Source organism: Centrocercus urophasianus, unplaced genomic scaffold (genome assembly GCF_019232065.1).
Source record: "Centrocercus urophasianus isolate 14NV4802_14NV808 unplaced genomic scaffold, USGS_Curo_1.0 seq_16, whole genome shotgun sequence".
Lineage (NCBI taxonomy): Eukaryota > Metazoa > Chordata > Aves > Galliformes > Phasianidae > Centrocercus > Centrocercus urophasianus.
In genome coordinates, this window is record NW_024884711.1 from 2,036,742 (window position 1) to 2,064,018 (window position 27,277).

General features: G+C 41.0%; 1 protein-coding gene across 4 annotated transcripts; it reads right to left on the reverse strand.

Annotated features, from left to right (window-relative positions):
• Positions 1-2,198: 2,198 nt before the first annotated feature.
• Positions 2,199-21,728, reverse strand: HERPUD2 (HERPUD family member 2). 4 transcript variants are annotated; one of them, XM_042817007.1, is made up of 8 exons: positions 21,557-21,728; positions 15,019-15,096; positions 11,778-11,888; positions 9,613-9,770; positions 5,317-5,439; positions 4,669-4,992; positions 3,776-3,890; positions 2,199-3,320 (listed from the first exon to the last, which is right to left on the reverse strand). In XM_042817007.1, exons 1-8 carry the CDS (start codon positions 21,701-21,703, stop codon positions 3,159-3,161), a joined length of 1,218 nt encoding a protein of 405 aa, XP_042672941.1. In that variant the 5' UTR covers positions 21,704-21,728; the 3' UTR covers positions 2,199-3,158. The 4 variants fall into 4 exon arrangements, with proteins under 4 accessions (XP_042672941.1, XP_042672939.1, XP_042672943.1 ...); XM_042817005.1 differs by having other exon boundaries at positions 11,778-11,891; positions 21,557-21,727; XM_042817009.1 differs by lacking the exon at positions 15,019-15,096 and having other exon boundaries at positions 21,557-21,727.
• Between the last annotated feature and the right edge of the window lie 5,549 nt (positions 21,729-27,277).

Genomic DNA, 27,277 nt, shown 5'->3' on the forward strand with positions numbered 1-27,277 from the left:
GCCTCCCACATTACAGGCACTCTAGAGGCCAGCACTGACACAGAACCACTGCCACACAGAATACTGCAATTTCTTTTTCTTCTTTTTTGGAATGAAAATCTTGAGATTTTTATTACCTCACATTATCTTATTACTGGGAGGAGCAGTGGCTTTGAAACAAACGAGTTGAGGTATGATAACTCACATCCCACTCCACGTTGCCCTGCCTGTACTTCTACTGTAAGACCACGGTGACATTACTTAAATTAACTCCAATACTTAATGCATCAAAGCTTTCCAATCACAAGCAATACAGTATCAGCCTGGATACTTTGGCAGCTAGTCTGTGCAAAAGTAAATGCATTCCTACAACCTGGTGCAGATGCACAAGCACATCTAGTTTGGCTGCAATCCTACCTGCCACTGTCTATCTGGACATGCCCAAAAAATTCAAGTATGTCTGCAGTCATGATGCTGGCATAAATTCTGGACTTCCTTGCAGTAGCAAAGGTTGCTGATGAAGTGTATGCTAGAAAGCTTTCAGATTGCATGGGAAACAAGCAGCAGAAACATGATTATTCACATCATATGCCCCAACAAACTGCTTTCACATCACCTATTACCATTATTCACTTCATGAAGTATTTTCCCTCTACTGCAGTAAGACAGCAGCAAAGTACATGTGAGGCAGAAGCTGCCTTTTCCTAAAGCTGCACTGTGGCTTATGTGAATGTTAGAGCAACAGGAAGCAGCAGAACATAAAGGCTGTCCATCAAGGTCTCTACAGCAAGAAGTAACACCAGGAAGAGCTTGTAAGCTCTTAAATCAACAGGAGAAAAACAATCCCTTTAACCTCTCATTATTTTAAACTAGAAAAAGCTTGGGTATATACCACATTTGTTTGTTAAACAGTGGCGTTGCTAAATACAGTGTAAACTGTGATCAAAAAGCCACTGTAAGTCCACAGAGACACATCTCAGTTCTAAAGCATTGTTGGAGAAAGCACGATACCTTTCTTGCTCTATTTCCTCAGTCCTGCATATGCTCCTTTCATATACCTCCCACATCAGTACTGTGGATCTCATCTGCCTCTTCACACCAAGTGTTATGGATGGATGGAGCATTCCCCATCTCTACCTTACCACACTACGAAGCTCTTGAACATGCTGGCATAGATCTGCTAGCTGGTGCACAGACTTCCTCTGAATATCAAGTACCTGCCATTTCATGCCCTCCTGTAAGGTGAAAGAAAGATAAATTTCAACCACTTCTTCTTATTAAAAAATGGCAGGTGATGCACAGGCACATTACAGAAACATAAATACCAAAGCACATCCTATGCTGCCTTAATTCTTATGCTTCTCATTGCTTCTCATGCTAAAGATTTGCTGCCATTCAGAATCTAGCTCTGCATACAGCCACACACTACATAATTTTTGTTTTATTCTGTAAGACAGTTCCTACAAAGATACAGAGAAGTGTTTTCCCAGGCTTTTCTTCTTTATCACCACACGTCACGCTGCTCAATTCTATGGCTACATTACTCAAAACCCCATAAGCAAGTTTCTGGACTTACCAATTTTTGATCAAGCAAGTCCAATGGCAGCCAAGACTGCCCCACTGTCACTCCTTAAAAAGAAGTCTTCATAACAGTTCTTCTCAACTGAAAGCAGCTGTCCACAGTAACGGGGGAGTAAAACATCATATTAAATATGATTTATTCATCACTGCTATCTATCCAGAAAATGATTGATGCTTTAAAGACACATCTACTTCTCCTTTACTGAAGGATTCGTTATAGAGAATGTTTTATGAGCTACAAAAAACTCTAAAGCTGTTTAAATTAAAAATCATAGTTCACATTTATTTTTCCCCCAGATTGAAATTCAACTCTCCACAAGGCCTAGAAAACCTGACAAATGTTTTAAGAAGATCAAACCAAACAAGATGCAAGCTTAAATTTTCACTGCACAGCTTCAGTAGTTTGTCATGAGCAGGCTGAAAACAAAACCTTCATTGTTCAGACCTATTTAAGAGTCTTGCTCTGTAAATGAAAAATAGAAATGTGGTTTAATTTTGGTCACAGATTAACAGGATCCCAGCAGCCATTCTGAAGTTAGGTAAAACATGATAATTTCAAAATTAAGGACAAATAGAAGCAAACAGTGTAAAATCTGAAGTAAACTGAAAACTGACAGCAGCGCTGTCATTCTCTTATGTAAAATTTTCTTTGTTTCAGCTTTATTTTAGAAAGAATACAAAGAGAATACAGATACCATGATGCTGAGCTCCTATCTGTAGTGGTATGGCACTGCTACAAACATATCACTGCAGACAGTATCAGTAATGCCACCGTGATTAACTTTATTCCACTCTCAATCATATCCTCCTCCTTAACAATGCACCGTTTAGTTGTCTGCATTCAAATATGCATATAAACATCCAAAAGAGTTGCCATAATAGTTTTTATTAAAAAAACTAATTTACATGTTTTCCCCCCAGTACAGCTATGTTTTTTAAAAAGTACTGTATGTATCAAACATTTAAGGTTTGTCCCATCACTTTTGATTCTCTTTGAAGAGCTGTCAGCCATCTCTAAATTTAATGAACTTCACCGAGCCTCAATAAAAAGCTTTCAGCTTCCTAAAGATACAAAAAGAGGCTCGGTATTCTGCAGCATGAAGACAACATGCCTTTAACAAGTAAACCTTGTGTTAACACCATTCTTGTGGGAATGATGCAAACTCCAAATCTCAATTCATACCTGCATGGAACTAACTGAAGATACACTGAAGTTATTCAGTCAGCATTTAGGAAAATCTGTCAACGTTCATGATTTGTAACAGCTCTTTAAAGAGGTAATGGTGCAGATTAAGTACAAGCTTTTTGCCTCAGTGTAATACACATCTGAAATTAAAATAAAACATGGAAGACCAGTATCTTTACATTTCATTCTTCAGAAAAAGAAGAATCTTAAGGAAAGCATTTAGTAGTCCACTTGTGCTTAAAATACATAATGCATGAGAAAGCCAAAAGAAAAAAATTACACATTTTTGTACACCGTGATCAAAAAGATAACATTATAAATTTTATGAAATTGCACTGCGTTTAAAACACTCTCTAGAATCTGCTCCACTTCTATGTATGGCTACTGAGACTGATGCAGTTCCTCTTTCATTTTAATTGCCAACCTGTGGAGGCCCTTCAGGGATGAGTGATGTGAAGAAGGTTGTGATAAAGGACCAAGCAGAAGCCATGAATCCAGGCTGCTGCTCTATATTGGCATCTTCACCAGCATCTTCTCCACTGTCTTCATCAATCCCGTCATCCATAAGTCGTTCCTTCGAAAGCAGAAATTAAAGCAATTCAGCCACTTCCTTTCAGAGCTCCAACAAAAGCTAACAGCAGTATTGTACTGCATTAAGTGAAGGTATGCAACTGAAGTAGAGACAAACAGACTGAAAAGACAGAATCATGGAATGGCCTGGGTTGAAAAGGACCACAATGCTCATCCAGTTCCAACCCCCTGCTGTGTGCAGGTCGCCAACCAGCAGCCCAGGCTGCCCAGAGCCACATCCAGCCTGGCCTTGAATGCCTGCAGGGATGGGGCATCCACAGCCTCCTTGGGCAACCTGTTCCAGTGTGAACAGGCTGAATAGATTTAAGCACCTCCCACAGCGCTTCCATCTTACATGTTCTCAATGCAAAATCGTTTTTTCTATTACCAACAGGTAGTTGCATATACCTTGTAAGGCTTCTAGGCATTATATTGTAAAGTATGTATGCTTCTACTCACCATCTCTTCAAGATCAGGATTATTTGCATTTTGCCCATCACGGTTCCCTTCCACATTATTGGCTGCTTGTTGCTGGCCACCCTCTTGCCTAAAGGGGAACCATCCAGCCTGGTGTCTATGTAAGAAAATGGAGCAGCTGAGAATCTCTTTTAAAAGGAAAGATAATTTTTCCTTTGCCATTGCATTAATTTGTACAACAGCTTTCAAATGAACAAGTTGTATCCACTTTTCCAGAAGTCTTATTTCAAGATAGAATGGCTATTCCTTGAATTCTGGGTTAAGAAAAGTCTTGCTAGGCTCCTGAGCCAGAAGATGCACTTTCTCTCAATAAGGGAACTGACAACAACAGTAATGATACATCCTAACAAATGGGGCAGAGCGTAGGTCTGTATGATACATAATGAAAGCAAAAGTGTCAAGCCCTTATTTCTGCCTGACAATTTGCTCCGTAGATTTCACGCATTCTTCATGTACAAATGAGCTTAGCTCTGCAGTTCTCTCTTCAAATACAAGCAGTAAAGTTTTTAGCTTTACACAAGAACACTCTTGAGTTGTTACACAAACTTCCCTCCCCAACACCTGCTTTCTTCATTTCCATCCCCAAATTCTACATTTCTACAATACCACTCTGTCAATATCGTTGACATTTAATAGCACTGTGTTTCAAGTGTTAAGCTGTATCCAAGTTACTGTAAAAACATTTCATGAATGCCTTCCCCCCTCCCTTCAAACTGGCTCTACTCATTTGAAATTTAGATTTGAACACACACCTTAGAATGAAGGAACAGTAACTAAACTTTTGTATTTGAAGCATTACTCACAGTTTAAAGACTGCACACTAGCACTATATTCCCTGTATCTGATCTGTGGTTATACTGAAGTGTTGTACTCACAAGTAAACCAGCAGCATGGCTCCCATTACCATGACAAACCGACTGAAGGAAGAATAGAAGTACACAATGCTCAGAAGAATGGCTGCTCTAGAGAACGTGTACATCCAGTCCAGCCAATCCCGGTTGAAGTCCTCCTCATTCACCACAGGGCCTCCCTGGGCGTTCATCTGAACATTGGGGTTCACAGGCCTGTTCTCCTGGATGGCTACATTCGGCACTGCTGCAGGCTCATTTGCAGGAGCACGTTGGGAATTTACAGCCTGAGCGACCGCAGATCTCACTGGTTCAGTGCTGGATGTCACTTGGGCTGAAACAGCAGCTTGGCTGAAGATTCAAATACAAAACTTCAATCAAAAAGCACGAAAGAGTTTCTAAGGCTACTCTTGTCTTCTTCCCTGCACTGCCGAACACACTATTTCAGATATAACACAGGTCAAAACATTTTTTCCCTTAAATCTTTACTTATTAATACAATAATTTAATTCCAATCCAAAGCTAGATTTTGTAATTTTTTTTGGATAAAGTTTGTCCATGTAAAAACAGCACATCCAGACAAAGCAAGCACAAACATTCTGATGCTGCAAATAGTATTTAAGATCTTCATTTCATTCCTGTAACACAGCACCACCTAATATAATGTAAACTTACTATTGCATGTAGTACTGACGTGCATACATTTGTTGCCACCATATCATCTGTAAGGGACTGAATGCAGGATACACAGGAAATCCAGCAGGAATAGCCTGGCCTGGAAATTGGTTGCCTATATTGCTGTGGAAGGATTAAAAGACAAATATTCAGTTCTGTATTCCCACATTTATAAAATGCCCCAGTACTAAAAAACAGCTGAAGTAACACTTCTCATTTCATTTGTCCTTCTGAAGCAATGCACTTAAATAACATTGAAACACGGCAAGATCATCCACACTATTGCAAAAGAGCTCTTCACTTTCATACAATAAATTAGTGAGTTATTTCCACATAAAGAAAACTGGCATTTCTGAACTTCAGATTTCTGTCACTAGCTTCATCTCTGGGACAAAAAGAACAAGCTGTCGATTCATTAAAATTGTGTGTAACTGCAGAAATTCATCCATTTAATTCCTTTTAAATTCTGATGCCTTAGGGTCATTATGGGAAACATAAGACTTACAAGTTTCTGTAGCTTTCTTTTAGAAATAACACCATTATGATTGCTGGCAAAGGACTGAACATAAGCAAATAGATCAAAACTCATCTTTCAGATACAGAGTCTGGACCACAACTGGTAGAACACTGAAAATGCATTATTCTTCCCACTTCATACTTAACAGCATAAGGGATTCTCCTCCCTACAGGTTGTTCACTCTGATTCACACGCAAGAAATAAAAACTTACATATAGGAACTTCATAAGTTTGTCTGCTTTTAAACCTTCTGGCCGCTCTTACCTCGATCACACAGTGTGTTCTGGCAAGACTTCTAACACTTTCCCCCAAAGGTTCTGATGAACTGAACTGTAGTAAACACGGATATCTTTCAGGATAGTGTGAGAGTTTAAGGCATGAAGTTCATTCAGACTGCAGGCAGCAAGCTGAGGGCTGTTAGTTAGGGTAGTATGGTTAGGTTGTGGTTGGACTTGATGATCTTGAAGGTCTTTTCCAACCTGAGCAATTCTGTGGTTCTGTGATTCTAATAGTTCCACAAACTACACCTGATCTCTAAGTTAGGCACTCCCCACAAAGGTATCAGCAAGAGACTTCCACAGTATATCAGGCACATACAGAAGGGAAGCTGGGAGGAAGGAATCCAAACTTTTTTTCATCTTATACGTGAGGAAGTATTTCACTGCCATTCAGGATGGGAGCCTGCCAAACAACTCTGCTACAACTCAGCTTGTTTTTGGATTTAGTCATTATTATTTTTGATAAAAGTCTTTGTCATCTCACATCACTGACAAGAAATGCATGTGTTCAACACCCTTGGCCAAAGACATTCACTAGTAATCTCACATGAGTCTAGGATATCAACTTCAAGTGCTATTTCAACATCCTCCTCAGCATACTTGCTACTTTAAGACAATGCAGCAAGCAAATGCTACCGACAAAGCAAAGCTGGTATTTGTGTTCTGGAACATTCTGTTTGCTGTCTGTATGTCATTCTGTCACAAACATTAGCACGTACACAATGCAAAAACATTCCTTTAGGTGGGCTGCCCACACTTGACAAACAATCCCACCACCTTCATGTTTCTCATCCGTTCACTGCTTCCAAGCAGTCTCCACTCTGAAACGCAAGACATTTCAGAACTGAACCCATCTGTTCTGCTTGTTGTACCCACACACTACAGTGGGGCCCTCAATTAAGTCCATAGGAGCAGACAACGCTGCTCTGGCTCTCCACAGAGAAAGACTGACTTGGTACTCAAGCAGACTGCTTGTCCAGCCCCATCTCAAATCTAGATTTTTAGACAATGCAATTTATAAAAAACTTTGAAGCAAGAAAAAAATGTTGAAATATTACAGAGAACAAAATTGAAAAATCTGACTTAGCTGTTTTCTCAAACAGGATTTCATTTGTACACTGAAGTTTTGTGTCAGGAACTGAAAAAAACACCAAAAACCAACACTTTATTGCCAAGTATTTCTGCTATTTATTTGTACTAATTACTCTACTGCAAAATGCTCAAGTGAATGGACCTTCATGAATGCAGACCTCTGCTCATCAGTAGAGTCTACAGTTCATCATGCAGCTAGAAGAAAGCTGTGTTTGGTCATGAAACAACAAGAAAAATTCACAAAACAACATAAGTTTCAGCTACAAAACTCCAGTGCTGGTAACAAGTCAGTGTCTATGTAAGAATTACATTAATGCCAGATTTCATTGCCCCACATGATGTTCAAGAGAATATCTAAAGCAGCAGAAGGTTTTTCATATTCCTGGAACAGAGGCAGCAGATGCATCTGCTTTTGCTTCAGCACACTAATTGAGAAGACTACTAACAGAACTAAAAAAGGTGTTTCAAATAGACATCAGAGTACAGACATGGGCACAGACCAGCTATTACAGCAGAGCAAAGCCAGTTCCTAGCAGCCCAAAGAAAAAAGATCTCAGTTTTTCATACTGCTCCATTAATTCAGTCTTACAAGAAGACTTAGGGTTATTTAAAATGCATTTATTATGGCATCTCTGTTCAGATCAGGACTGTACTCTTGAAGCAAATCTCCCACTTATTTCTTCATACTATTCTTTTAACTGCATCGAAGAATGCTCTTGGGTCACCATCTGGATTTCTTCTGAGTTTCACTGAATTGAAAGACGTGCTTCACAAGCACTGCTAATGCATTTCAGCAACAAATCACTGAATCACAGAATGGCCTGGGCTGAAAAGGACCACAGTGATCATCTATTTTCAAGCCCTCTGCTATGTGCAGGGTTGCCAACAACCAGACCAGGCTGCCCAGAGCCACATCCAGCCTGGTATGCACACATGCTAGCTGATCACAGTAGATGTAATCCAAATAGGACAGAAAGCCCTGAAATATGTGAGTGTTGATGCCAAGCCCTCAGCACCTCCATCAGTCTACAAATCTCTTCCTCTCAATCCACAGGAACTGCTAACACAGATACATTCTTAGAATAACTTAAAATCATTTTTTGAACACTAATGACTTCTAAACCGACTCTTCCTAAGTGTATCTTAATTATTTCACCTGCCATAACAAACAGTTCTGCTGTTTTGAAGTCTGCAGGCTATTCAGTTCACTGTGCATACTGACAGGAAAAAAAACACATGTTCAGGGTACATTTATATGAAAAGTTAATTTTAAAAGAAAAATAAACATCTTACAGATGAGTAACATAATATGCAAGAACTGCTCCTGGAATTAATTTACAGTACACTGAGCTGTAGTCCTGTCGGTCAACCTACTGTCACCTAGCTTTGTCATAAAGGCAAGCATAACCACTTCCACAGGGTGGTTCTGATGTGGTCAGAACAACATGAATGCTCCACTGAATGACAAAGCAATCTCTTCTCAGGAGAGATCACATTTCAGATGAATAATAAAATGGACCTGAAAGAACTCAGGATGAAAACAGAACAGTCGAGGTTACTCCAACAGAACAGGAACCAACTGAAGCAAATCTAAATACATTTTTAACAGTTCTTGACACCTGTTTTCCTCAGTGAGGGAAATAAGCATTATCATTGGCAGAGTCACACGTTGTTTTTGTGGGCCTCCTCCCAGTATTCAGTAAAAATACCTGCAAACTATACACAGCACTACTGGAGAACACCTTGTAAAAAAAATAATAATTCTTGCAAGCATTCCCTGATGAGCTAACATATAAGAATACATTATCCTCCTGCCTTCCCATTGGAAGAAAACTAAACCAGCATTAATAATTAGAAGCTGTAAAGATCATGCAGGAGAAGATTTCCTAAAGCTACTTTGTAAGTGCAAAAAAGAAAAAGGGTTTTGAAAGTTAACAGATCAGTAAGTGTACAGATGGGTGACGTTTTTCACGCAGGAAAATAAGATATTGTAGGTTCAGAAACGTACTCAAACACCTCATGTCTAAAATTGAGTCCAGTATGAACAAGAGTTGAATTCTGTATGTGTCAAAAAATCAAGAATCATCATATTCTGGTAAAAATTTAGCCTTGTTGATTCCAATAAAGGCCAAGAAAGAGCAAGCAGACAATAATTTGATCAGCTACATCCATTAACTACAACCACTAGATAAACATTTGCTCCCATCAGCAGAACATCAAGAGCAGAAAGCACTCCTGGCTTAAAACCATCAATGCCCATATGAAAAAGTGCTTCTAAACGTGACTTATGCTTTGAGACAAAACAGCCGAGTCATTCTGAAGACTGCTAAAGAAGCATAATTGTAAGGGAACATTTAAGAGTATTCTGAAGAGTATAAAGCAATCCTTAGCTCTTCCAGTCCCACTTACCCCTGCATTAAATAAGGAAACTGGTGGCTCGGTATGGGATCACTCTGTGCTTGTGGGAGATTACGATGTCTCACTCCATCTGCACCAGTGTTCAAAGATGGAGATGAAGCTTCTTGGTTTGTGGGTGAGGCAGCAGTTGATCCAGAATGGTCCAAACTCTTCATAATAAATGAAAGTGAGGTTAGGGATATTATTACCACAATAACAAAAGTTAGAACCGTGTCCTAAAACAATTATTTGCTTTAATGTTTTGGTTTATAACTGTTCTATTGTGTATTTAAGCAACAAGCAAGACTACTGGGGTTGTATCTTCTCTGGCAAGGTTTTAGTTAAAAACAGAAAAAAAATCAAAGTTGCATTCAGGTGCACATGAAATAAAGTTTGCAGAAGCACACAACATTTGACAGCTCCAAGGGAAATCCACAAATCACTGGGAAACAAGGTTTTGAAAAGCTGAGACAAAGAAAAGCTTAATTAAAAAAATATTTAGCAGCAGCGAATTCTAGAGGCTGCTGCTAACACATTCTTAATAGATGTCATTATGAACTCAGGTTGTGGCTTCACATTCAGAGACAAGAGGTGCCTGCTGTAGAACCAAATACTCTTCTCTGTCCTTGTCTTCAGTTTCCCACTCTACTCTTCTAATCACCATATTCAACCTGACAGTTACCCAGTCCAAGTCACCGTGCCAGCTGCTAGGGTAGAGGAAGGGAGTAACAAGAAAGTACATAGGAACTCTGCAGGCTCCCATGATCACACCTACACAGGGTCTCAGGCCTTCGACACATCCCAGGACAAACACTTAATCCTGGAAGCAGGACAACAGGTGGGTCTCCTATATCATTTGTCACCACCACAAGACTGTAATTTGGTTACAAGGTGCATTATTTTAATTTTATTATGTCCCCAAATCCTATTGCTAAGCATTATTGTGATATTTACTCATTAAAAAAAAAAAACCTCTCTTCAAATCTGACAACTCAGTAACTGAGGAGCTGCAACTATTTAAGACATCTTCATCATACTTGCACTACAAAGGAATACAAGAAAAAATCATCACTAGACAGGGAAAACAAAAATAACAAATGGAAGAACAAAGGTCATTCAAGCCTTGGAATTTGGTTGCTTCCTTCCAAGTATCATAAATTTAACAATGCACGCTCTGACTGCTTTAAGTACTCATTAATGCAGTTATTAACATCACGTTTAACTAATCTATGCCACAATAAAACAAAAGACCCCTTTGTACTTCTATTGCTGTTCACAAGTACAACAGTCTTTGGACAGATGTTGCACTATCCACTCTTCTCCCACTGAACTGTCAATTTTTACGTCACACAGCAGTCAGAAACACCAGCAATTAGAGAGTCAAGACAGAAAGCTTATTACTGAAAGGGTATTTTATGTGTTGATAAGCAACACACCACAGATGAATAACAGTTCTGTATACTCCCCTTTCTGACTAACCTTTGTGGATCACTTCATACCATCAGCTCTGGAAAAGCCAAGAAGATTACAGTGACAACCAGCACACCAGCAGCAGAAAGGTTACTTTCCTTTCTGTTAAAACTGAGTACAACTAAAGAACATCACTTCAGTGTAGGAGATGGGAAGGGTGAAGAACAGAACTCAAAATGTACCAAAAAAAAAAAGAACCTATGAACAACTTACTAATACAACATTACAAATGCTTTCTATTCCTCATCTCCTTACAGCCTACCAACACTACTGACTGCTTTGAAACTGACAAAGTCCAGGCCAGTTCTTGTCAGGCAGAATGAACAGTGGCCAAGTTCCACCATTCTCAAAAGGAAGGCACTAATTTGACTGGTCTCTCTTCAACAGAAGGGATTCACAAGACTAATCAGAACTACAAGGATATGGGAAGATGGAAGGAAAGGAAAGGAAGGAAATACTGTTCCATAAAGTGGGGAAGAAATAATAGGTTAGAGGAAGCAGTGCATCTGAAAAACATGACGTTACAGTTTGTTTAATTGAATAAAGTGGCACCTTTGAATAATCAAGTGTAATTCTACACATCCATAAGATATACTCTGCTTTCACCACGCACTTTTACAGTAAAATTTTAGAAAAGAGAAGATAGTCTGATGGAAAGCTTCCTTGGTGTAGAAGAAATTCATGTCCTCGTATTAAAAAGAACTCACTGAGCTACTGCTGGAGGTTGAAGCTCCGTGACCACCTCTACTGGTGCTTGGCTTTGGAGAACTTGGGGGTGTCCGGGAAGTACACACCAGATGAACCATATGATATTCATCCTGCTAAAAATCAAAGAGATGGAAGAGCTAAAGCAACAGTATTTGCAAAATTTACATGCAAAAACTCTGTTTAAAAAGCCACTTTCAAAATGTCCTTTTTAATCAGTAAAGATACATTACACAAAATAGAGATCATGAAACAAAAACCAAGCCTAGAACAAGAGATTCTTATTGTTTCAGAACTAACTTTTTCTCCATAGCTGACCACAATCACATGCTAAGCATTCACTTACCCACAGTTTCCCCTAACGCTGCAGTCTAGCAGAACAACGAAACAACACACAAGGGAAATGTAAGGAAGCCAAGGTTAGGCTTTGACTTTTATTTTGGGGGAAAAAAATAATAATAATAATAATAAAAAAATCACACTCTTGACAGTGCTCAGTTTTCCAAATGGTAAGAATGTCTTCATTTGTGTTAAGATTCAGTGAAGAGAGTTATTCAGTAACAGGAAAAACAAAGAACGGAGTAGAATTCCACGAGCAGGACAAGATAAGAAAAATGTACTAGCCACTGCAGTTTAAGCTTAACTCAAGCCTACCCTGCAGATACCACCCAGCTAAGATACTCCACATCTGAAAATGCTATGCAAAGCACCAACCAGATTTGAGTATTCCTAAATACTTGTAAGTGAGGAAGTGAACCAACAGGACCACTCGTAGCCACGTCAGCAATGCAAGTAATCAGCTTACATCAGTTCTTTGTGAATATGCTCCCCTACAAAACACAGATGTCATAGCAAACTGCAAGATGAATCTGTTCTACCGTACCAAATGAAAACATCTTGCCACAGCAACAAAAATAGCTGTGCATACTTAAGTTGCACACCACAGCTTCACTGTAATCAAATTTTATATGCAAATATACTAGAAAAAAAAAGCTACCCCCTACTGAAATCAGTGCAGTGCAGTCAGACTACAGCATATAATGCAATGACATTTAGAAATACTGTTCCTTTTGAAGTATAAAAAAATGTAAAAAGCATTTACTCATTTTTCAGCTTTGACCTTTAGGAATAAAAAAACCTGCATAACTGCTTTTTCTGTACCACTGTGCATTCTGGCTAGCACAGCCTCTCTCTATGCACGCTCCCTGCAACTCCTCTGCATAAATCAGTTCCTAGGCACAAGCACAGCCTCACTGTTACACTCTCACTTCCTACTAGTTGGTGACAGCAAGCAATAATGAAATAGCACTGAACACAAGCTATCAGTATTCTAGCAAGTCAAAGGCCTTGAACCTAACCACTACTTACCTTCTTTCTACAAAAGAACTTAAGTGACTCAGAGAGGTAAAGGAAGGCAGAAAGTGACTGTTTATTAAAACATGTTATTCATATATAGCACGTTGAAAATCACTATGCTTGAAGCCATCCAGCCTCCAGGTATTTCTTATCAGCAAAAGGACATTGTTCAGTATCAAAAAAGCAAGGATCACAGAGCTAATCTGGAAGACTTAGTAAATCCTCTCAGAATAACAGGAACTCATAGTTAAATGAATAGGAAGAATACAGACTGAAATTGAAATCAAGAGTAATCATATCTTTCTTTCAAAAGCTCAACCTCCCCCCCGCCTTTAAAGCCTTTGTACTTACAGCTGATGGATATTTTTCTAAATTCAGTAAGTATCCATAACTGAACCTGAGGGCTGCATCAATTAAAACACTCTTGAAAACATCCCTTGAATACTGAAGGAAGACAGTTTCTCTATCAGGTTAACAAGGCTTGACATCGTTTGCATCTACTGTGAGAGAGCTTGCTGTAGGCAGATCAAGTGAATTTAAGGGGCTTAGACTTGATTTTGCCATCACAATCTTTGTTTTGAGCAAAATTAGGTGAGTATTTTTACATTCAGTTCAGTTCTGTAGTAAACTTACACACAGTAAATACAATCCCATTTTTAGTAAGCAGGTAAATCCAACTTCGTAAGATTTCCCACAGAATCAAGATGGTGAAGGAACAGCAGCAGCCGACTTAAGCAGCACTCAGGACTGCACTGCATCACTTTCTCCATATTTGACATGCAACTTCAGTTGCTCACTTCTACTATGGAATTATTCTCCTTTGGAAGAGACTTTACTCTGCACAAAATGGAAAACTAACTCAACTCGGCAGTTTTTACACTGAGTTTAACATCAGTGCTTTACTAAAAAGCATCACTACCAACACTTGTGAACTGTATTGCTGACCTTACATATTTAATGCTTGCAAGATGTAATAACTGTGACTTAAAACATTTCCTAGATACAGCTATTGATGCACCCAGGTCTGCTTGCTGGAAGTGTGAAGAATAGTTAGCGGTGCACTAAACTATCTGTTAGCATCAACATCAGAACACAAAAAGCTCTTGACACTCTGCCCCCTTCAGGGTATTTATTTTTCTATACATTAGGAACTTTACTAACATAATGAAGTCTCTATTATTCAACAGCATCCACTTCAGCTATGCAAATCCAAACCTAGAAGCAAGCATGTGTATTTCAAGATGTCAGACATCACATGTCACGAGTGTTCAGGATTTGGATTTAATCTACATGTTGCCTAAGGAACACAAAGTCAGATAAGCCAGTAAAATAAAGAAATTTCTTGTTCTTGCATTTTGTTTTAAACACCAGGAATAGCTTAATACCTGAAGAATAAAGCCAGGACTACAGATAGCTTTCCCAGCAAAGCCACCAATGAATTTGAAAGTCTTTACTTGCATGTAAAACATCACCCTTAGCTTGCTCACAAGTCCCTTTTGTTTTTTGTGTTTTAAGCGTAAGTTGTTGGATTTCAGTAACTACAGGAAATGAAATGATGTCCAAAACTCTGAGTTCTGTTAAATAATCCTGCTTGAGTCAAAGCAGGAAATGTCCAAGAAGTCACTCCCCATTACATAACACTTGTTTGGGACTGAGGCAGGCTAACTCTCTCATCAATCAGAAACATCCCTCTATCCACAAGCGTTGCAATCATACAAACAAGGGATACTTGAAAAAACACATTTTCCAAAATTACATCAACATTATTCAGTTGGTCACATGCTGTACCTTATTATTAAAATTTGAAGTTAAACAATGCAAACTACATTCCTATTTCCTACAATGTGTTTTTGCTCAGCAATCATACGGTGTTGATATAAAGCTTACTTTTCTGAGAACATCTTTCAGCTGCAGGTGATCGGGAAGCAGTCTGCCAGAATACACCAGTCTCTGATCCTTTGTGGACTAGGAGATGGGACAAAGAAAGGAATTTAGCTTTTTCCAGCTGTACAGACATACAGCTGGTGATAACATTTGCAGATGAGAAAAAACCCTTAGCATTCCAACCACCAATGGACAGTCTTTAAAACATTTCACAGGTCTTCCAAGTCCAACTGGCTATTTGCTTCTGAAAAGAAGTTCCGCTGTTACGCACTCACCAAGAGTGCCCTAACATGCAACAACACTTAACTGTAAATGCTGCTCTAGACAACCATTAAGTACATTTCAAAATTCATTTCAAGAAGAGTCACTCTTTACCCTGCTCCCATTCCCACACACTTGCTGGGAAAGCAGACAGAGAAGTGGCTGGAGCAAGGGGAAAAAAAATTAGTAGAACAATGGAATGATGGAACGGTCATTAAAATAGACAGGAGATGGACAGGTTTCAATTTTTTTTTCTGTAAGGAATTTCTGTTAGTAGTCTGTCCGTTACCAACTCCATCTCCCACCACCCACCAGCCCTCCAAAGAAAACATAAAACAGAAAGAAGAAACACAGAGGAAGGGAGCAAAGAACATTTAGAAGCAAAAGGAGTTTCCTTTTTACAAGGAGCCCTCGAACTTGACTAAGTTTCTTTGCCTGTTCTTAGTACTTCCACACTTTAGAACTGTGTAATAATAAAGACTTATTTAAAAATACCTCGTGCTCTAATTGTAAGGCAGTAACATTTAAATACTCTCAGCTGAGAGCATAGTGATTGTATTTGTGGTACCCTGTTGATACAGTTGTCTAGTAAAGCATGTAACTGAAGCTGCTGTAACTTTGTGAACAAACAGTTCCTTTCCTCAGAAAAGCTTCTAAATGTTCACCCATACAGAAACAAGTGCTTTGTTTTTCAAAAGAGAACCCAGCCCTTACCAACTTCAGTTTAGCTACCTGCTTGTACTGTAAGTTAATCCAAGCTTTTATCACCAGAAAGAATGCTAACCTAACCAAATGCTAGACGAAGAGATCTAGGCTAACACCAGCAGAACTGACAGGCAATATCAGCATGAAATATTTGAAGAATCTTCCCACCATCCCAGCAGCCAGCCTTACACCACTTCTCTCTTTCTTTCTGCCCTCCCCCAGCCTCCCCAGCTGCTTTCTCTGCAGGCACAGTAACACTAAGGCCCAAACAGCTGAAATTCACACAAACGAGGTAAATCTCTCACAGAAGCCCTGCCTATAACCTTTTTGTGACATCCAGAGACCAGGAGAAAACAGAAGAGTTACGGAACTTCACTCTTCCCCCAGATATTCCAGTCACAAGATTTAGGAATACTTCAAGCCAAGAATTTTAAGTATGCATTAAATCTGAGTAGTTTCTGCTTTACAAACTTCATAATCATCCGAAGTCATACTAGTTGTACATGACTAAGTTCATGGCTTTAAATTGTGAGTGGCTCACACGTAGCTCAGAACTTCTTCTGTCACTTATGCTGAAGAAGCATTTTCTATACTCTTTTTCATCCTGCATTTTTAATTAGTGACACAGAGAACAACTTTTCTAAGCCTGACAACACAGAGCTATAAAGTTCCAGCTCCACTGGCTAAACAGTGCCATGAACTGAAAGCCAGCACTGCGCTATTTCTACTGACTTATTCTTTTAAAACAGCAACAAGAAGCCAGTCTCTCAAATCCAACTGAATTCTTTGCACCACACCGTTTCATTGACTGCTTGTTTCAGTCAGGAACAGGTTCCCAGCAGGACAAAAATCGACTTGCATTTTATATCTGGGGAAGGCGTTCTCAGAACATCTACATTTCGCAGCACAGCATCAAGATAGCAGAAAGCTGTGACTTCCTAAGTAAGAAACCTGTTGCTTTCAAATCATGAGCAGAGCCAGGAAGAAGCCTCAGACACCACTGCTAGGGCCTGGGACAGGCTCAGTTCAAACAAAGCAAAAACAAGCAGCAGCTCTAAGCCAAGAATTTTGTACCACCATCCAACAGCAGCTCAGGAGCACAGCATTTGGCCCACAACACCATATCCTACATGCTCCAATTCAGATCCTTTCCTTCAATATCATAGATATAGACTTCCCCATCTAACAAAGTACCCTTTACAAGCATGATACAAGTGCTTTAATAAATAAACCCTTTACAGATAAGGAACAGGTGGATTAAAATGACCCCTCTGATCTGACTACTATAGTAGTAATGCGTTTCAGCTCCCCAAATGAAAAAAAAAAAACCAGCTAAAAAAATAAATGCTTACAGCTTAATTTAACAAAAATTGAATGCTGTTAAACTTATCAGGCCAGGGACATTAATGCAGGAAGAAGTCCTGAACTCCATGTTGCTCCCTACATAGCTTAGATATCTAACTGTGCACTGCAGGAATCATCTCTTGTAATTCTCAGGGTTAAACCCATCCTAGAATCCTGAAACCTGAGAGGTTTTTTGTTGTGTTTTTTTTTTTAATACCTGGAGATGGAAGAAATCATTGTGTTTTCATCTTTATCAATTCATATATATGCCAAAGCAAACCAAACAGGCACTGAACTCATCCTCTGCCAGAGAGGATTCATCAGCCCAGCTCCTGCCTGAAACAACACCACGCTTGCTGCTGGACCAAACATTGAACTGGGATGGAAAAGGACTTCAAAACACCAACTGCCGCCCCGGTTTGAGAAGCAAATTCAAAACACGAGATAAAACAATTCAAGGACTCAAAAGCTAAAGCTCAAACTTGGGATGGAAAAGACAATTTTCTGATCATAATCCAAAAGCTATGAATTTTAAATCAGCAATTTATCAGCTTTTCTTCTTACATTTTTCAAGCAAGACTCCTACAGTGCTTGATTCAAGGCAAATATGCCAAGAAAGCTTCCAAAACCATTCAAGTAAAGATAATGAAGTAAGGCCTTTTAGGAACACGGTCTCTGACCTGTCCCCAGCTACAGTTACAAGACATCTGTTTTTCAGGTCGTTCAACCTCTCTGCCACTCTTCCATAGGAAATAAAAACCCAAAGAACCACATATGGTTAGAACTGTGGGAAAATACATGCTAGGTGACAGGTACTACAGGAAATGAGAAGCAGGAGTTTTAAATTAATGTTTGTGGGCATAACTGATAACAGTGATTAAGACTCAGAATGCAAGACCCAACAGGTTTGAGATGCACGGATGACTTTCCAAGTACTCTTTTCTTCAATAAACATTTATTTTAGGGAAGTTACAACCTCCTATGAGGAAAAGTTGAGAAAACTGGGATTGCTTTAGCTTGGAGAAGAGGGAACAATTTAGGTCGGAGAAGAGAAGGCTCTGGGGAGACCTCATTGTGGCCTTCCAGTACTTGAAGGGAGCTTACAAATAGGAGGGGGAACAGCTGTTTACAAGGGTGAACAGTGATAGGACAAGGGGGAATGGTTTTAAACTGAGACAGGAGAGGTTTAGGTTGGATATTGGGAGGATGTTTTTCACCCAGAGGCTGGTGAGGCACTGGCACAGGTTGCCCAAGGAGGCTGTGGATGCCCCATCCCTGCAGGCATTCAAGGCCAGGCTGGATGTGGCTCTGGGCAGCCTGGGCTGCTGGTTGGTGACCTGCAGGGAGGTTGCAGTGAGCTGGGGGTTGGCCTCTTGTGTAACTGGTGACAGAACTAGAGCAAATGGCTTCAAGCTGCGCCAGGGGAGAGTCAGGCTGGATGTTAGGAAATAGTACTCCTCTGAAAGAGTGGTCAGGCACTGGAATGGGCTGCACAGGGAGGTGGTGGAGTCACCAACCCTGGAGGTGTTCAAGGAACAGTTGGATTTTGTGTTGAGAAATGGTTTAGTGAGAACTATTGCTGATGGGTGGATGGTTGGACCAAATGATCTTGAAGGTTTTTTCCTACCTTGGTGTTTCTGTAAAGTATAAATTCCAGCTTTAACACCACCTAACTCAATTTATATCTGCCTGTACTTGGAATTTATACGTACTTGTGTAAGTAATCCACACGACTGTGTCTAGTAGCCACAAATGACACTGCCTCATAGCCCAGCCTCTCACTTGCCTATTTCAACAATCACATTTTCTGAAGATAGGCCCTCAATAAACAGTTACTTGAAGTGCTGTTATCAAATTCACCATTAGTTTACCAATTAGAAAATAAACTAAATTTAGACACACATAGGAGAATAAGGTACAAGTCACACATGGAAACTTGCAGTATTGTTCTGCAGCAATAGCTGATTTATTTTGCATCCTTTGCTTTGAGAACATTGCAATGCTTGCATGCAGCAGCTGCTGTACCCTCACACTTTTAAAATAGCGTGGAGAAGTTATTTCCAGGACATACCACATCCATGGAATGTAGGCATTTTACTGACAAGTTTCTGATGCTGCTCTGTTTAAAAAACAAAAAATAGAGCATCTTAAAAGCACAAGCGTGTAAATAAACGTTAAATTAAAGCTATAAAAGCAGCAAGACTACATCAGAACCAGACAAGAGATAAGCTTTCCAATTTGACCACAGAGGAGATCCTTTTCTTACATTCCCACGTTATTAATTTCAAAGGCTCTATGAAGTAACAATATTGTGTTTAATTACAAACAAATTGTAAGTACATTAAAGCCAAATTAAATTGAAATATTGAGATAATTTTCACTAAAGAAACTGCTATTATCTAACCCAGAACAGTTCTGGGGATTCTAAACTGCTCATTTTAATACTGAGCAGTAAATTCTGAACTGCATTTTAGCAAGGTAAGAGGCACTGAGGAATCAATTTTTAACAGGAGACAGACACTTCAGGCAACTGAAATGTAGCATCATAATACCGGTTAATGCAACTCAACATAAAAACCTCTTGTTCATAAGGGATTCCTCCTAGAAGATCATTTCAGCAAGCTCGTAGGGTGAATCAGAAAATGAGTGTTTGAATACAAACATCCCACAAGAGGACATTCTAGCAAGGAAGAGGCAGCAATCAACTGAAGCAGTGTCTTTGTCTTTTTTGCAGTGGGTAGCCTCTCAGAAGGGAGCAAATAAAAGCAGTAACTAAGTCCACAAGTTCTCAAATACAGCACATCAGTGATGTAACTTCTGACTGCTTTTCTCCTGTTTTCTCCTTCAGAAGAAATCCCTTTCGGACACAATGCTACTGTTTTAGGCATGTTTTCCTCTTTCCCCTCCCACAAAAATAACAAAAAAATTAAACTGTCAGTAATTATTTTATTGACTTAGGTGAACACTAATCATTTACAATATAAAGGCAACCTTTGTCAGGCATTTTGCACAGCAAAGTCCAGGCCCTACATGTCACCGTAATGCAGAGACAAAGTCAGTCACTGTCTTTGTCCAGTTTTTCTGGAACAGGTTTTCAGAAGAATCAACCACACTGTTTTACATGACTGCCATTCCAAGCAGGTGTTATGCTTCCATTACCAGGATGGTTTTTCGTAACCTCTTTCGTTAGCCAAATTCAGAACTTAACTTGGGAAAGAAATGCATTTCCCATGTTGAACAGAAGTCTATACATTTTCACATTAATGGCTGAAAATACAGCCACTACTGTCACACAAGTCTGCAAGGAGACTGAAGGAACCAGGGCTGTTTAGTCTGGGAAAAAGGAGACTGAGGGGAGACTTTCTTGCTCTCTTCACATATCTGAAAGGTGACTGCAGCAGAGCAGGGTCAGTCTCTTCTCACTGGTGACAGGATGACGGGAAAAGGCTTCAAGTTGTGCCAGTGGAGATTTAGGATATATATCAGGAAAGACTTCTTTATAGAAAGGGTTGTTAAGCACTGGAATAGGCTCCCCAGGAAGGTGATAGAGTCACCATCCCTGGATGTGTTTAAAACCATTTGGATGTGGTGCTCAGGGACATGATTTAGCACAGGGTTGTTAGAGTTAGGTGTTGCACTGCCTCCGCCTACAACAGTTAGGGTAGCATAGTCAGGCTGCGGTTGGACTTGATGATCTTTAAGGTCTTTTCCAACCTGAGCAGTTCAATAATTCTATGAAAACAGCTGATGGCAGTTTCCAGCCCCACCTCAAAAAAATGGCACTCCAAAAGAAAAGAGGAAAAAATTGTCAAGAGGCTGTTCAATCCCACGTTTCAGATGACACTACAAATGCTCACCTACCTGCCCCACCCCTGAGTACCCTGGCTATGCCAGGAGTACTGCGATCACTGCAGACAGAACGCACACTTTCACAGAGATTAGCCCTGGATTTGATTAATAGATGCAAACGCTGCTCTAGGGAAGTTCAGCGGAGCAAGACTAGCAGCCTTCAGCAGCACACGGAACTGCCATCTCCTTAAAAGCCCCTACCAGAGCAGCTGTTTATGCTCGGACTCCCCCGTAAGCAGGGAGCCAATCCAGCTGTGGAAGCGGGACTCGTCCTTGTTTATTTCGCCCTGCGCAGGCCCTGAGCCGTGCACGGCCACCTCCCCAGCTCCGAAGACCCCACCTCGACAGCGAGACGAACGAGACGGGCCGCCCGACAGCTCACCGGTTTGCTGGGGTAAACGTCGGAGAGGTGCGACTTCAGCCTGCCCACGGTCCAGTCCAGAAAGCAGCTGACGGTCTGGTCGGTATACTTCTGGTTGGGCGCCTTGATGATGAGGGTCACCGGATGGCCCCCCACGCCCTGCTCCATGACGCCGGGCCTGCCCCTCTCCCCCCCCCGCCAGGCACACGGAGCCGCTCGGAGCCGCGGGCGCTCGGATGGGCTCAGCGAGCGGGGCGGAACTTCCGCAGGCAGCGGGGGGCGCCCATCACCGCGCCGGGCGGGAAGGGCAGGGCGGAGCACGGCAGGGCGGGGGGCGGCGCGGCGCCAACAGACACGCGCCCACCCTCAGAAAGCCGCCCTCCCGCACCCACAGGAAAGCCCGAGCTGAGCCGCGCAGCCTCGACCTGCGGGCCGCTGCTGTTTGTATAAAATGGAGGCCGGAAGCGCTGCCTCCCTCCTCATCCGCCTCCTCCTCCTCCTCCTCCCCCGTCGCTTCCCGCGCCGGACGCTGAGGGGCGCCCGCAGGCCGCGCGGGAGGTTGGCATTACGCATGCGCGCTGCGACCCGCCGCCGGGTAGCGGGAACGGGAAGTGGGGGGGGGGGGAGGTGTGACGTGACGTGGCGGCTGTGTGGGCGGGAGGAGCTGTGTGGGCAGAGCCGCCGTGCCGGGCTGATTGCCTGCGTCAGTGTGGTGTGGCGGGGACGTCTGCGTGTAATTCTTTCTACGGTCACGGGTACTGTCGCTATCTAGATCAGAGCAATTAATGGCTTGTTAAAACACTTTAAAATACCCACGGTGGCGGAAAACAGCGCTTTCCCTGTACTTCTTTCAGTCTTCACGTCCTTGTGCTTCTTCACGTGTAGCTGCGGAAGGCGCTGTGGTTTCAAACACGTCTGACTGTCGCTAACGGAGTGATAGTTAATCTGAGCACGAGCAGAAGGCGCAGCAAAGGTTGCTGATGAAAGGAGGACCCCAAGGAACTGCAGCGTCCGAAGGGAAAGATGAACACAGGATTCTGCAGGAAAACCATTAGCGCTCAGCGCCTAATTCTTTTGAATAAACCCAGGGTGCTAATGTAGCAACTTGCAAAGGCAGAGAAAACACTCTGGGATTTTATGTTTACTGACATGTAATTATCTGCCCCTACAGGCGCTCCTTGGCAAACCTCGTGTCCGCTGCATTTCTACAGTACCTGTTCTCCTTGAGAGGGCTTATCAAACCCTACGTGTGGACAACTGGTACTTGACATTTTCAAACGTAATGTTTCACATACTCGTATCGGTTTCCCAGTTCTCTCCCTTGTTAAGGAACAATTATTTTGCACTTGGAATTTGGAACGTGCTGTCATTACCAGGGCACGCAACTTAAACGCCTGAGAATTTCCAAGCGTTGGTCAAACCAACACACGGCGATGCGCCAAAATGGATCGGCTAGAGAAGCAATTGCAAGGGTTAATACACAAGAATCAAGGCAAATCATAAGATTAAAACCTTGCGCTTTGCATGGTTGCAATTTCATTGCCTGACAATTCACATAGTGTTCCTATAACACACATAGGCTACAATGAAACATTCCAGACTTGGGATGACCAAGTAGTCTCCTAAGTCATGACCTCATTTACATGGTGTCATTTTAGAAACTACATGGTATGCCAGCTCTCAGCACAAATCCCTGTACTGTGCACAGGCTCTCGAGGTCAGAAGTACTCTAGTTGTGATCTCATTGTAGGAATAAAACTTTAGAATTAGTATTAAAAAAAATAATAAAATCTGACATTAATTTACATTCCAGAAAACATTTTATGAATATACATTGCATGGTATTATCAATGAATGTTCTTAATAAAGGAATTCATATGTTGAAATGTTATGAGAGGCTGAGGGGATCAGCTTCTAATTGCAAGTGCCTAATGCAGGTACATGATTTGAGAGTTTAGGCTTCTCCTACAGCCATTAGTCTACACAAATGGCAATTCCAAGCATCTAAGTATCTCTAGACCTTTAAGCTAGCCGTAGAAGTTAGACTGTATTTATTATCTATGTTGATATCCATTTGTCAAGTTGGAATAGGTCAAAACCCAGCAAAATATGGTCTGAATCGGAATATATTCTGATAGGATTGTGAGCATGCAGTCTAAAAACTCTTTTTTTCCTTCATTACCTTGCACAAACCAGCAGGGTTCAGTCTAGGAGCTGTAACACCATAGCAATTATAGGCTGCAATGTCACTAACAAATTCAGCCTCTTCTGCTATTTATACTAATAGCTGGGGTCATGTGAAATTACTGACCTGCAGGCGGGATCACAACCAGAACAAACTTGAGAATCTGAATGCTCAGAAACATTAGTTTCTTCCAAGACACTTTTAAAATGCCTGCCTGACCATGAAAAAATGACAAGGATTCCCACATTTCCCTCTTTAGCACAAGCAAATTTGAGAAAATCATCATTTCAGACCCTTCCAGGACTTTCTGTTCTAAATCACAGATTTTACATTTGTTTAATCATGTGGAAAACCTGAGGTACAAGAAGGAAAGAGTGGGTTTGCCCTGGTTTTGCTCTTTTCACTTGTATACATGAAGCCAGAGAGGTTTATTCCCGAAGAACACTAAGGGAAAGGTCATGTTCACATGGGTTTTGTCACTCTGGAAGTGAATGGCTCCTCCTCCAAATGAGAAATTTTGCTAATTCCCAACAGCACTGTAGGAATTTCCATAATGGATTTCCATGAGCAAAAATGTCTCTGTCCTGTAGCTGTATTAGCAGCACTGACAGACAGGTTTGACTGCATGCCTGAGTCTTTCAGCAAGGGGCATATGATTTGTCAGTCCTGATACTTCTGTAAGTAAACAAGCTGAAATGCACATATATTTAAATATAATAATGGGTTCTCGGTTGTTTGTCAGGACTTACAGACTGATGCTCTCTACATGCACCAGTCAATCCTCCCACTGACTTTTGAGCCCAGTGACCAATTTCCATTAAATTTCATGAGGGTTAGCAGCAGAAGCTAGTACCATACGGAAGGTTTTGAGGGCTTAGTGGCTAATAGGAGAATAAGAGACCTTACAAACTCTGTTGTTGAGAAAGTTAATGAGCTTTCTCTCTTCTAGCCATCAGAGAATTCAAGTGGAGCAGGCTGAGAGGGAAATAGGGAGATTCCCTAGCTTTCACATGCAAATCACCCGTAGAAAACAGGACAGGTTAAGGCCCCACTAATTTGCAAGCATGGATGGACTGAAACATGGATGTGGACTTCAATGAATTCAGCCAAAATATGGTTTCAACCATTAGCTTAGGAAGAAAATGTTGCAAGACCAATTACCTGGTTTCCAGCAGAGGCACGAAGTGATTTTCATTGACTAATCCTGAAAGCACGTATTACCAGGTGCTGTGGTCCTAGCACAGGTAGTTCACATGGCAACAAATGTGTAAGGAATAACTTCTTGAAATGGTGAAATGAAAACGTGATTCATCCGTGGATACTCCTGCCCTGGTAATAGCCTGAAGATTTGAAGAAGAGTAGCAGTTATCTGTAGTCTTTCCCTCACTCTTACATTAAGTGCTTTGGAAGACACATGCAGGTAAGAAAGTGTCGTGGTGTTTTACTGTTTCAATGAAAATCCAACAGCAAAGATGCGGGTTAAGCATAAGGGTTAGAAAACATTTGAGTGAGCAGTAGCTTCCTGGTACAGAGCTTGAATGGCCCCTTCTTTATACTCCAGTGTTGTGGAATGAAAGAGCTAGACTGCTGTGCTATGCCTTCTCAGACCAGCTCTATGATTTCATCGACTGTGGTGTGGAATGGCTTTTTGCTTACAAATCTAGTAGAGAATTTTACTTTGCTTTTTTTTTTCCTACTGATTTTTCCTACTGCATGTGTTCAAATGATACCTATTTTTCAGTAATTTCTCACAGTAAATGTTACAAGAACTATCAAACTGATATCAAGTTATCTACAGATTGTTTCATTGTAGAATGCTAAAGAAACACAATTTCAAACATCTAATTGAAAGCAAATTGCTAAAATGGCTATGCAGGAAAATGAGGCACTTCCACGAATTGATTCAAAAGAGCATTTGTCTTTGCAAGAAAAAAACACCGTTTCTGTTTACAAATTGTTTGTCCTTTTAAATTCCAAATATTCTGAACCAGTCCCAAGAAAAACTGGAGACAGATCAGCATGGGTACAAAGGGCGGTGAATTAAAAAATAATAATAATCTAGTAATATAACTAATTTTTAACTAAAAGCCTTTGACCCTATTGCCCAAAAGAGGCTTCTCAGGAGATCATTGCTCTGATCCAATGTCTTCTTTCATCCTCAGCTTTCTTTATTCATGTGATTCCCCATTAACATTGAGGAACCTAGCAGGCTGCCCACATGAAAGCAACTGCACTCAGTTGCTGCACAGACTCTGATAGGGTAATATATGATAAAGTGGTACCGAAACTTGGGATACTACTCCCAGCTCTGAATGATTCCTTGTTTTCTGTTATTTGCTTGACTTTCTTCTGAGGTTATAAGCCCTCTGGGGCAGAGACCTCTCTGCACAGTGCCTAGGTGTAGGCTAGGTGCCTAGCTTGTTGTGCTCTACAGACAAGGATGAAATGAGGTAGAAGCTTAACAGTCTGCAGCAGGGGATTGCTCTGTGTGCTACATCCTGGTAAGGTACGTGCTGCCACAGAGCTCTGGCTCCCATGATCATCGAAATAATAAATCCTAAGGGATATCTCATAAACTGAGAATAAACCGAGAATCAAAGTTAAAAACAATGCGACCTTCTTCCTTAGTTCTTTTTACAATAGCCTGTAGTTGGTCCATGAAACTTGTTAGCTCAAGATACTGGCAAGCCCCAGTGCTGAGGCAAAGTAAGGAAGAAGTTGGTTAGGGAAGAGCACAGCTTACAGGGGGGATGGAATGAAACAGCTTCTCTCCTGTCTAAGAACAACCCAGTGGAAATGGCGCCAGTTTCAAGGAAGGAAAATAAGCGACTTGATGGTAGCCAGTGCTTTTCATGCTCCAAGGAAAACTTCTGCAACTTGTACATCAAGTCACTGATGTACATTGCAAGGTGTCTGTGATATGTTCTAAAAGCATTTTATCTTATCTTGCATAAAGTTTGTGCTGGCACAAACTTAGATAACTAGCATCTGTGCACTAAGTGTGATGTGCTAGAGATACCTCCGATTTACATGCATTGTAAGCACAGCTGATCAGTGTATGAGCAGTGGCTGTTTATCAAGACAGGCACCATTGGATCTGCACTACTGCAGATCCAGTCAGACTGTTTGCTACCCAGAAGTCCCAGACACGGGGCCAAATTCCTGTTTTTCAGTTTGAACAAAATTTAGAGGGTGAGAGCAAAAAAGGACATGTGTGGAAAGAATTAAGATATGCAAGTGACTACTCAGCATTTTATTAGAGAAAGGATTGCTCTTCCATGAACTGCTACAGCACTGCCTGTCCCCAGGAGCCTCCCCATCTCCTGAGATGTTGCATGGAGGAAATGGAAAAGGCAGAACAGAGCAGCATTGCTCATATGCTCAATGCACAGCATGACAGTATCCCTCCCAGCTCTGCCCTTTGCATTTTTTTTCCCTGTGCTACTCTATGTAATGCTCTACAGGTTGAAAACAGCCCCATAAACATTCATAAATTGCTGAGAAAGCATGCAAAGCTGAGAGGGTACCTTAGTGAGGGGACGAGGACAAACTTCTAA